We start from the raw sequence: 12,440 nt of genomic DNA, 5'->3' as shown, positions 1-12,440 counted from the left end.
TTATACTTACGGCATAAAGATGTGTACTATCAAATGCCCACACATTAAGCTTCTGCAAACCAACACCCGTGGTAGTCAATTTTATGTTTTTACACAAAAATCTCAAGATAGACAAAAACGAAAGAAAAAATAGCCTTCGAATAATCATTCAATCATATAAAATAATATGGATGATAATACAAAAAATTTAATTTTAACAAAAGTATCATGTTTGATATTAACCCTAACATTACCTTATGTTCCTTGTTCATCCTTGCGAAGACCTCCTTGATCCCATAACTATAAAATACATTAGTTCATAAAAAGATAAACCTACTAAATTAAAATCAATTAAAAAATAATATAAAAAACTCATCCAATACAATACATACGATATTATCTTGAATGTTATTTTTGTCGATCGTTTTCCCGCCTAAATAATAACATTCATCACGAAGTGTCTCTTCTAAATGTTCATATTTTCGTGTGATCTTGATGCCCGAAAAAAAAAATTAAAAAAAAAACGAAATTTTTTTTTTTGCTTCCCCCCGCTTCCCCCCGATTGGTTACTTCCTCATTGATCCTGCCCCTATATATATATATATATATATATATATATATATATATATATATATATATATATATATATATATATATATATATATATATATATATATATATATATATATATGCATTTATTTTTTAGCCATGTGTCTTATTTTCCATCACTCATATTTTTTCCTAAGAAAACGATTACTATAAACACGGTTAAATTATCAAAAAGATGACAAAACCGAACAAGGATACAACGATGATGCGGACAGGGTTCGGAATTAAAAAAACATGACCCTACACGCTATCTACAACCGAGTCAATCCAAACAACATAACAAAAGCATACAAAACAACCAAAAGAGCCCAAAACTAAACTCAATGATTGCAAGAAACGAAAGACCTAAAACAAAAACACATGCACCGCCACCTTAAAGGATAGACTTCATTTTTCCGTCAACCGTCTCCCTATCGATCCTTTTACCGGCCCGATTAATAATCTTGTAGTTCAAAACATTGTGGGACCCATCACTCATCTATGTTCTTAAAGTATGGATTTACTTATTACATATGAATTGAATTACATATGTAGCTTAAAGATTAAATTCTCAAAGTTGATATTGATTCTTACTTGAATTCCTACAATCTTGACTTACAACTCCTTATGATAAAACTTAACAGAGCTCAAAGACTTTATTAGGAAGTAATACAAATTATAATTTTTTAAAACAGTGCTCACAGAACTTATTAGGATCTCATAGAAATTATAATATTTAAACACCGAGGATATTACGCTTGTTAATGTACACACATAGCTTAATGTGTGCATTCAATAATAGATCTTTTAATTAACAAGCTCAGCTCAAAGTCATTATTTGAGGTATTTGGTGAACCAGTTTAACATGTCCAAGTGTGATTCCATTGCACATTTGACAGAATGTTCATCATCATGCTTGTATCTCGTAGTCCATCCATGAACAACACCAGGGTATATCTTCACAAAATTATCAACCTACGAAATAAAAACGTTAAACAAAATCAAATAATGTTGATGATAATCAGGAGTGACAATCAACATTGAAAAACTTACTGAATTTGCTGATAAAATTTCCCCAAATTTTTTCAATTGGTCTGGTGGAGAAACCTCGTCTAATTCAGCGCCTAATATCGCTGTCGGGAATTTTATAGCTGAACAAAGTGTTGCAAGGTGAAACATGAAAATTTGTTTGATGATAAAACATGTAAAAAAGATGTTGTATAGTTACCATTAACATCATCATCTGAGAGTGGACCAGGATGTAGTATAACAGCAGCCTCAATCTCACCATAGGTCGACAATTTTGAAATCGCCATTCCTAAATAAGTTGCAATAGCATAAACTTAAATCAAAACCAGTATTATGCTAGAACAGTTAAAAACACACAGTTTTTATTTTTAGTATTTAGCATACTACTTTTATGAATGAGTAAAATTTGGATGACTTTCAACCGGTTTTCAGGTCTCGACAAAATTGACTTGTTTCCCTATAAGTAGCGTGTTAGATTGACCCATTTGACTTGTTAATGGTACAATCTAACCCAAATCCAACCATTGTAGTATAAGTTAACAAAATCAATAATACTTGGCAGGATGATTTACCTCCCCAACAAAACCCGGCTGCTCCGATAGCAGATGCTCCTTTGCTTTTCAAATCAGTGGCTACCTTTTTCAAATCCTCACACCCTTTCTCCTGTAACAAAGTAGAAGATAACGCTTACAAATTACCTTTATCATCATCATTTGAATGACGGTAAAAACATTATGAACCAGCTCGATCATATGAAGCTTCTGTAACAACCAATCAGAAACAGCATTGAACTATGATTTAAAGTAATACTCTCATTAGAACTGTCCACTGTTGAATTTTAAGGTTTTTTTTTTTTTTTTTCAATTTTGACTTTATATATTTTTGTTTGTGTTATATTATACTTGATTGAAGAAAGATATACCAATGAAAACTTATTTAAAACTCAATCTATTTATATAATTTTCATCAAATATTATATAATACAAACAAAAATATTTAAAGTAATCAAAATATATAACTCACAGCTTCATGATTAGGTAACCAAGAAGCCAGTGACTTCTCAGGTACGTACGAATCTCCATAGAAGAAGTCGGGTACAACCACGTAGAATCCATCTTTTGCAAGTTTGTCAGCAAGCTGTCTTCAAAAGTAAAAAATATTTAATCTTGTGTATTGTCGTCACTTTGAATGCACTACTAGGAAAAAAAAATTTGAACATATAAATAAAGCCGAAAATATACCTTAATTTTGGAGCTTCAAAGCCTGCCAAAAACATTTGACATAGTTTAGAACTTAAATCACTATAACAAAATTGAATGAGAAACATCAATATAAAATTTACATCACAAAATCAAACTATAGTCTCTACTATTGTGAATTTCCTTTGAAGTATATTCTAGTAATACAGTTTAAAGTTTTCGGCAATTGACTAAAACTTTGGAGTTTAAGGGCTAGCAATCATTCCTCTATAGTATGTTTTGGTAGCTCAATTAAAACACAAAAAACAATAAATAAATAAATAAATAAATAAATAAATAAATACTCCTCCATCTCAGAAAAACTGTCCACCTTACTATTTTTGTTTGTTCCAAAATTACTGTCCCTTAATCTAAATAACCATTAAAATCCATTAAAGTTCAAATTATTTCCCTTTTAATTTTGGAAACTTAACATTAAGTATAACAATTAATTTATTACTTACTCTTTATAACTACATTAAATCAAGGGCAAATTAGACAATTCATTATTATATCTTAAATCCAACAAAAAGTCAAATCGGACTTTTTTTTGGGACGGAGGGAGTATTATTAAGACAAAATTCATAAACCATTGGTTCAAACCTAAAACAGTACTGTAGTAGCATTCTGGACCAGCAAAATGTTTATCGCTTCGATTTTCGATTCACTCACTTTATTCGGTTCGGTTTTGAAACTTACGAAAACAAAACCGAAATCGAAATTTATAAAACAACAAGTTATTTGCTATGAATAAAAGGTTAAGGAAATAATATGAACAAGAATATGAAAAACTAAATGTGTTGGATTGATTTCAAATGGTTACAATCAAATCTTTATATAGAGAATTAAAGCAAAACATAATCATAACATATCAACAACTAGACATACTTGTAAAGCTAGATGACAACTAGCATACATGTGAACACACTAATATGACAACTAGCATACATGTAAACACACAAATATGACAACTAGCATACATGTTTACACACCAACAACTAGGCCTAATAAAACAAAATAAAAGGTGACAACTAGCATACATGTTTACACACCAACAACTAGGCCTAATAAAACAAAATAAAAGGCAACTTGATTATGCAAGTATGCTATAAAAGATAATGTCAAGTTGGCCACTAAACACCTTAACCATTAATTTGGTCAACAATGGTCTAAACCCACTTGGACAAGTTGAGCAACTTGAGCAATAAAGTTCGAAAATCAAATTGAGCAAGTTGAGCAACTTGCGCCACTTGAGTTGTGCACTAACATTTTAACAATTTAAAATTAAAATCAGACCGAACCGAAAAATGAATTTGAATTTGTTTCTTTTCGGTTAAAACCCGAAAAACAAAAATTATAGTTTTACCCAAAATAATCATAAAAGTTGATTTTTAAATCGGTTATAGATTTCGAAATCTATATGTATTACTAATTTTTTAATATATTATTAGTTGAATTCGATTTTCGATTTAATCGGATATAAAAATGTAAATCCACACTGAACGGGAACGAACTCATAATTTAAAATTGAACCGAAAAGTGAATAAAATTTCGGTATTGATTTTTTTTCTTTCGTTCGGTTTTGAATTAAATGGTTTAAACTTTAAACCTGAAATTGGAAGCTGCTATTATTAGTAGGTCCTTTCATCATCAAAATTCTGTAACTGAACTATACTCGTATAAGTTTAGTTTTATCAAAAGGCTAACTTATATTTTTCAACTAATGATAAAACTATATATTGAAATTAATTTTCATCAAAACGATGCAATAAGCGAGTACGATGTAATTCATCAATTTCAAAATAAGTACTTCGTAGTAATTACAAGAGATAAGAAAATACCAAAAATATCAGCAATGAGAATAAGTGCAGGATTAGAAGGAATAAGTAAGCCAGCAGTGTATGATTTTAAGCCTCCTATTTCTTCTATTCGATCATTGTTACTACCGGAGCCAATCGTCGGTGGATTGGTACAGCATTCAGGTCCTGACATTATTTTATTATTATTATTATTATGATTATCAGATATCAGATACGGATAATAATTTGCAGAAAGTGAGAGGATATAGTGACGACTACTATTTATTTCGAAGTATGGGACTGAAAAAGTTTTACAACGTTACAAGCAGTTAAAATGACTAGTGACGTCATGGCTTACGCACCTTCCTGTTGTTGTCCATTCATTATTTGAAGGGGACCAACATTTCTAAACTACCATAACTTGCAGTATTAACAGATTATACATTATAAAATATTAATCCATATTTAGAGTCCTCCCACAAGACAGTGTTCTTTCTTCTCATCAGTAACTGTCACATTAACGTCACCAAGGTTGCAAAAGACGTGAGACGGGGTCGAGACGGTCGGGTCCTAAAAAAGTCGAGACGTTCAAGACGGGGTCGAGACGGGGGTCGAGACGGACGTTGACCAAAGTTGACTTCTAAATATATAAGTATAAAAATGCATATATGTACACATATTTTAAAGCTAAAAACTTCAATTGATTAATTTGTACTCATAATTGCTATCATCGTTAATTTAATAAAAAAAAAATTCAAACTAAAATACGATATATTTCACCGATTTTGCCGATTTTTTTGAATTTTGACCGACTTTGACCCGATTTTTTTTTTTTGAGCTTTGAACCGAATTTTAACCGTTGACTGTCATATTAGACGGTTTTCTTCGAAACGGGACGGGCTAGTCACCAAACCGTCGAGACGGGGTGTTTTGCAACAGAGAACGTCACATAACACTTTCTTTCGAGAACTAAACATTATTGATGACACTCCTCCTCTATATTTAGATTATTTTTTATATTATTTTTTTACTTAAATTATTTAAATTATAAATAATTATTCAAATAAAACTACACTTTTATTAAAAACTAAACACATTACAACGATAAAAATTAAAAACATTACGACAAAATCTCTTAAAAAGCGACATAAATTAGAATAAAATACTAGAAACTAAATAATCAAACTACTCGTCCTCGTCCGAAGCTTCGAATGCCTTCGCATATTTTTTCTTAATTTTTTCCCGAGCCCTCATAACCATTTGACTTATATGCATTAGGGCCTAACCCTAATCTATACTCTAACAGTTCTATTCTTCGGGAGGCAAGTATTTGGAAACCGGTTTAGAAAGAACCTTCAAACCTTTAAACATTATCCGCATGTCGCTATCATCACATAGCTTATCCAAGGCTCGATTCGCGGATTCTTGTGAAGCTTCGGTGGATTGAATAATCTTCAAACGTACTTCATCGAATGGCATACGGCTCGCGGCATCGGATTAGTACTCGGACCTTTGACTTTATGCTCGACTTGGAGGGCGTCGGATTGGGTCTTGATCCCTAAACAAATTTTCAAGTTGCCTCGGGTCCGGGTGCGTGCTTGTGTTCGGGTTGGAACTTTCGTCGGTGAGATTTATTGGTATATCGTCGGCTTGTTTCCTTTTGTTTGTAGCCGCGTTACCTTCACCTTCTAAAAATTTCGGGCAATCTCTCAAAACTCGCCACGCATCTTTAAAATTAAATTGCCTTTTGGTTAGTGTCTTGAATTGTTTTCGGGCCGCGTTCATAAGATCTTCCCCCGTACATCCACCTTGCCACATTTTCGCGAGCTTTGAATAAATTGCAATAAATTGCTTAACTTCTCGTGCAATTTTAGCCAATTTCCCACTTATTTGATCTGCACGCCTTTTTTCCGAAACAAGCGAATTATATTGTCTTCGAACATTAGACTATTTTTCCTTTCGGCTCGGCTACGGGTTCGGGTTCGGGTTCAAGATCGGGTTCTTCACGTTGAGGTTCGGGAACATGTTCTTCATCGGATTCGTCACGTAGTGTAGGATAATAAGGTGTTTGTGGTTGGTTTGGGTAGTATGGAATTTGTTGTGATTGTTGTTAGTTCGGGTAAAGTGGAATTTGTTGAGAATGTTGTTGGTGCGGGTAGTATGGATGTTGTTGAGATTGTTGTGTGTGAACATTTGGAAACATATTCGCAAACGGATTTACATTTAAAAATTATGAAAAACGGGTAGTTTGTTGCGAAGATTCAAATAATTAATGCATCATATATCGACCGACCGCGTTTTGATCTTGAATTTGTTTGCCTTTTCCTTTGTTTGTATTTTTTTGGAACTCATTTTTGTGTATGTAAAAAATGTATAAAGATTTGAGAATGAAATGAAGATGAGAATTTTAATGAATATGGGAGTATGTGGAGAAAATAAAGAGTAGATTATGTATATATAGTGAGTAAATAAAATAGGAAGAAAAAAAATGGCATTCTAGCCGTTAGGTAGCCGTTGGTCCTTTTTTAATTTTAATTATTTATTTTGTATAGTCATTACCTTCCGCCCACAAATATTTCACATGAGAACGAAATGGAGAACGAAAAGCTGGGCGAGCATCTGGGCGAAGCCTAGGACGGGCCGCTGCCATCGGCGCCCTCCTGGGCAGCGGTCCGGGCAGAGGTGGTGAACGAGCCGTTGGGAGCAACCTTAGAAAGGTCTCAATGGTGACACCTTAGTCCTTCATGACTAGCTGTCACATCAGTGCCACATCAGCATTTCCTTCCCAGGACTAAACACTCCCGACAGTAACACTCCTTCCTTCCATTTTTTTTTTCTTCAAAAATTAAATAATTATTTATATTAAACAATGTTTATTTAAAAATAACTAAGCTTTTATTACAAATTAAAAACATTACAATAATTAAAATTAAAAATTACATTAAAATTAAAAAAAAATAAAGTTACATTAAAATAAAAAAAAAAACCTACTCCTCGTCTTCGTCTTGATCTTGATTTTCTTCGTCATCGTCATCGGAAATTTGTGAAGGTCTTCCTTCATCTTGATTATTTGGATTTTTTGTTGGATCATGTCGAATTCGATAATTAGCTGGAAGACCCAAAACGTGTTCGACAAGCATATCGCGTAGTAGTCAATGAGTGCCCACATTTCTTAATTCCGCGTCCATCCGCATATGCGCTTCGACCCTTTATTGAAATGTTCCTCGTACATGTCGAACCGGACGATAATTCTCCTAGAGTTCACAAAATGCACGCCCGTTGTCCTCGACTATCATATTATTTAATATTACACATGTTAACATAATCCTTCTAATTTTGCCAATATAGTACGGTCTTGCCGGATGTTGAACAATGATCCATCGGCCTTATAGTATTCCAAATGCTCGTTCAATATCTTTTCGTGCCGATTCTTGATACTTTGAGAATTTTGATTGTTTCGGGTCTACTGAATTTCTGAACGACTTAACTAATGTTGACCATTCCGGGTAAATTCCATCCGTCAAATAATATCCCTTGCTAAACGTACACCCGTTAACCGTAAACGTACATGGTGGAGCTTCACCGGCTAACAAGTTGGTAAACAAATCAGATTGATCAAGTACGTTGATATCATTATTAGATCCCGCAGGTCAAAAATAAGCGTGCCAAAACCATCCATCATACGACGCTACTGCTTCAAACATAATTGACGGGTAACCATGGTCACCTCGTGTATAATGACACTTCAAACGTGATGGACAATTTCTCCATCCCCAATGCATACAATCGAGACTCCCAAACATCCCCGAAAAATCATGTATTTGAGCATGTTTAGCGGTCAAATGTTGCACATCTTATGCAGTTGGTTTTCTCAAATATTCGGTAGCGTACAAGTAAAAAATACATTTGTAAAAATTGTTTAAACAATCATATGTGGTTTGTTTACCCACATGCAAATACTCATCAAAAAGATCGACCGAAGTAGCATAAACTAGTTGACGTATGTGACGATCGCTCCAAATCCATATGGACAATACGTCATTCATCGATTTCATTGCGAGGTATTTGACCTCTATAAGATACGTTTTGTAAACATTGCATTCTTTTGAAAAGGCATACCATAAATGTATATTTAAATCAAAGGTTTTCAACATCTGATGATTTCTACATATAGACAATCACCGTAATAATAGTTTACAATAGTACTTTCGTTGACAATGCAGTCAAAATAAGATACATGGTGATGATTTGGTGAATGCAACGTTTCCTTGAAAAAATATGCCATGTAAGACTCCATGCACATAGCTTGTCTAACATTTAAGCAAACAGCGGAAGACTTCTAGGGAACCTGAGAATAAACATGCTAACAAGTGTCAACACAAAGGTTGATGAGTTCATAGTTTTAATGTTTTGCATAATCTGTACATAAAGGTGGATCACAAGATTTTAGTTGTTTCATCCAGAAACGTTTATCAAAATATTCTACAAGATTGAGCACCCTGGTAACTAAACTTAACGTATATATAATTTGTACCCTTTGTATAATCATCTTAATAATACACGCAAACCAACGTGTACGCTTCTCAAATAGCATACGTCCATTAAAAGGCTAGTGCTCTAGCTCGGACGAGGATATCAAGCCCTATGGATCCATATGCTACTACTCGCGCCCACCAGTTCTTATAACTGGCAGTTAATAGTTACCAAAGCTAAGGGATTTTCGGTTCAAACTCAATGTAGAATTAAGTATGTACTTGTATCCATTGCGTTTAAAATAAATTGCATGTATTCTCAGCCCAAAATATTTAAAGCATTTAAAAAGGGATCTATAAACTCACCTTAGCAATATATAAAGTCGTTCACCAAAATGTGACCGAAACTCGGATTACCAAATAACCGTAGATCTCAACCTAGAGAACATATGTTGGTCAATAAATGTCTATCAAGCTAGGTCAGGTCATAATGTATCACAATCCTAATGCTCGAGATCGACATACAAAAGTTATCCAATGTCGTTTCAAATAGTCAATTTTGACAGTCGTTTAACAAAACGAAACGTACCTTATATAAGGATTCATTTACTCGGTTCGTAATATTCAAAAATCCAAATTATCAATCTCGTAAACGAGTTGTTTAAATCTTAATTGTAGATTCAAAAGCAATTTCAATTAACGTCAATTATAATTCAGTTGATCATATCTTTTAATCCGTTCATCGAAATTATTCGATATCTAAATGAAAAGTTATTGATTTTTCGCCAGCTTTCCAAAAACATGTATATCATATACTTTTTACCAGTAATATATGTATTTAATTCGTGATTCATTATAACTGTTTAACGACGGAATTTAGCATACAAGCATATATATATATATATATATATATATATATATATATATATATATATATATATATATACTCGAGCACTAGACATGGATACACAATTAATATATAAAAGATAAAATATGAGTGCTTACGTATCAATATTGAGATTCAATATTGTAGGAAAGTACGTAGACGCAACAGAGATGATAAACACTAGATTTGATTCACAAATATACCCCCGAACATTACCCATAACCTCCTTGGCAATAACCCGTAATTTCCTTAGCTCTATCCCGCTAGAAAACATATTTTGAAAGTGACACGCTCATGACCTCGTCGTAGTATTTTAGGTATATATACTACTAATAATAATATTATAATAAGATTAATAATAATAATATTAATCTTAATAATAATAATAATAATAATAATAATAATATAAAAAAATAATAATACGGAGGAATGAATCGAGCTTTTATAGTATGTGGCCTGCTACAGTACCTCATGCTACAGTACCTCATGTGATCGCATGAATCGAGCTTTTATAGTATGAGCTTTTATAGTATGTGGCCTGCTACTGTAGCAAATAGTGTGTACTGTAGCAAATAGTGTGTACGTAGCAAATAGTGTTACTGTAGCAAATCACTACAGCAAAGTCGTTTTCACTGTAGCACTGTAGCAAAATACGGTTTCACTGTAGCAAATAGTGTTTTACTGTAGTAAAGTCATTTTACTGTAGCAAATAGTGTTTTACTGTAGGAAAGTCGTTTTTACTTGTACATATATATATATATATATACATACATATAATTGTTCATGAATCGTCGAGAGCGGTCACATGTAATTAAACAGTTCTAAAATTTTGAGATTCAACTTCATAGACTTTGCCTATCGTGTCGGAAACGGTAAATCATTTAAAGATAAAGTTTAAATTTGGTCAAAAATTTCCGGGTTGTCACAGTACCTACCCGTTAAAGAAATTTCGTTCCGAAATTTGAGTGAGGTCGTCATGGCTGACAATAAAAATATTTTCATGACGAATATGAGTTGGTAAATAGAATTTTATCACCATTGAATAATACGGATAAAACAATCCGATTACTCGAAGTGTATGTGAGAAGTTATCGTAATAGAGTGAAATGGAGAATAGAGATTCGTCTTATCTCTTGATGTAGTAACGATTGATTTCCGGAATTTAAGGAATAGAAAATCTTCATAATTTAAATAAGATTTGATTCTTCAGAATTTAAGGAAATTAGGATTTCCTTTGATTAAATGCGTAATCTGCTTCGATTGCTATGTCTGATATTTTGCTATAAATTAACCTCTTCCGTTTCATTTATTCTCACCACTCCTATAATCTTCTTTCTTATTTCATACTTACAAAAGATTTGTGAAAATGCTTCATCCAGTTCCGATTCTTGATATTTTCTTGGCTATCATATCATTCATTCTTCTTTTTCATCTGCCACCAGAAGAAGTTATTTTCTTCTACCATTACCATGGGGTTATAGTGTTTTTCATTCTCCCGTGTCTTTATATTGCTATACGCATTGATATACACGGTTTGTAATTTCGGAGTTGTTATCGGGCTTTATATTCTCCATTATATTTCGGAGCTTCATGCTTTCGTTTTCTCTTCCCGACCTTAAGTCAAGCGGATAATGGTCCAGAATTCGTAGGTATGAAGTTTCAGATGAACATAACTAATGTTCTAATAAAGAAATGGTAATAGTACAATCTGACTTGTCAAATTACCAGAATACCTCGAAAAAGACCGAATAATTAAGTAAATATTTTCTTGATATTTTTAGAGATTATATAGAATGAAAGAGTTATGTAACATGGTTCATGATGAGGGTATGATCTGTGAACCTTTATCACGTTCCATTAGAAACTCAGCATGACTTACTGTAATATAATCACGTTGATCAAGTGTCATTATATTATACTAATTCATGCTTCAGTTCCCAACACTACTTCAAAAACATTCGTATTTTAAATTCGAATTTTTCAGAATCTAGAAACTAAAACAGTTTCTTTTATGATATAACACAGATAGCGTGAAGAGATAAATAATCTCGGACAATGATAGTTATGAAGATATCTTCAGAAATATCAAAGATATTTATAATGAAAGATATGATAATATCTTAGAATTTCTAATATCAACGGATGGTGAAGAAGATTTGTCTGTGAAGATTTAGAGTCAGGAGCAAGGTATTCGTTAATGACTTCAGCAGACACTGAATCATTTGGATTCTTTGAAGGCGGGTTCAGTCTTTGTGATTTATCCACAGCCTCCTTCATACTTTGCTCAATCCGTTTTCCAGTTCCAAACCTTCTCTTTTTCTCAGCTTTACCACCATACTATTCTTTATCATCAAACTTTTGACTGTTAAGGTCATTTGTAGTTTTTGCTGCTTCATCAACATTTTTCCAAAATTTGGAGAACTAGTTTTGTAGTTTGGGGTGTTTTTCG

General features: G+C 32.8%; 1 protein-coding gene across 1 annotated transcript; it reads right to left on the bottom strand.

Moving 5' to 3' along the window:
- Positions 1 to 1,200: 1,200 nt before the first annotated feature.
- Positions 1,201 to 4,918, bottom strand: LOC139852762 (endo-1,3;1,4-beta-D-glucanase-like). Its single transcript, XM_071842091.1, has 7 exons — positions 4,676 to 4,918; positions 2,838 to 2,859; positions 2,620 to 2,737; positions 2,169 to 2,259; positions 1,796 to 1,885; positions 1,621 to 1,718; positions 1,201 to 1,542 (listed from the first exon to the last, which is right to left on the bottom strand). The coding sequence occupies exons 1-7, from the start codon at positions 4,824 to 4,826 to the stop codon at positions 1,402 to 1,404; spliced, it is 711 nt and encodes a 236-aa protein (XP_071698192.1). The 5' UTR covers positions 4,827 to 4,918; the 3' UTR covers positions 1,201 to 1,401.
- Between the last annotated feature and the right edge of the window lie 7,522 nt (positions 4,919 to 12,440).

Source organism: Rutidosis leptorrhynchoides, chromosome 6 (genome assembly GCF_046630445.1).
Source record: "Rutidosis leptorrhynchoides isolate AG116_Rl617_1_P2 chromosome 6, CSIRO_AGI_Rlap_v1, whole genome shotgun sequence".
Taxonomy (NCBI): domain Eukaryota; kingdom Viridiplantae; phylum Streptophyta; class Magnoliopsida; order Asterales; family Asteraceae; genus Rutidosis; species Rutidosis leptorrhynchoides.
This window is presented reverse-complemented; position numbering and strand designations above follow the sequence as displayed.

Coding starts and splice junctions, on each gene's coding strand:
- LOC139852762 (XM_071842091.1), bottom strand. CDS start 4,826: ATGTCAGGACCTGAATGCTGTACCAATCCACCGACGATTGGCTCCGGT. Junction 2,860..4,675: donor TCTCATTGCTGATATTTTTG/GTATTTTCTTAT, acceptor TGTTTTTGGCAG/GCTTTGAAGCTCCAAAATTA. Junction 1,719..1,795: donor CTCAGATGATGATGTTAATG/GTAACTATACAA, acceptor CACTTTGTTCAG/CTATAAAATTCCCGACAGCG.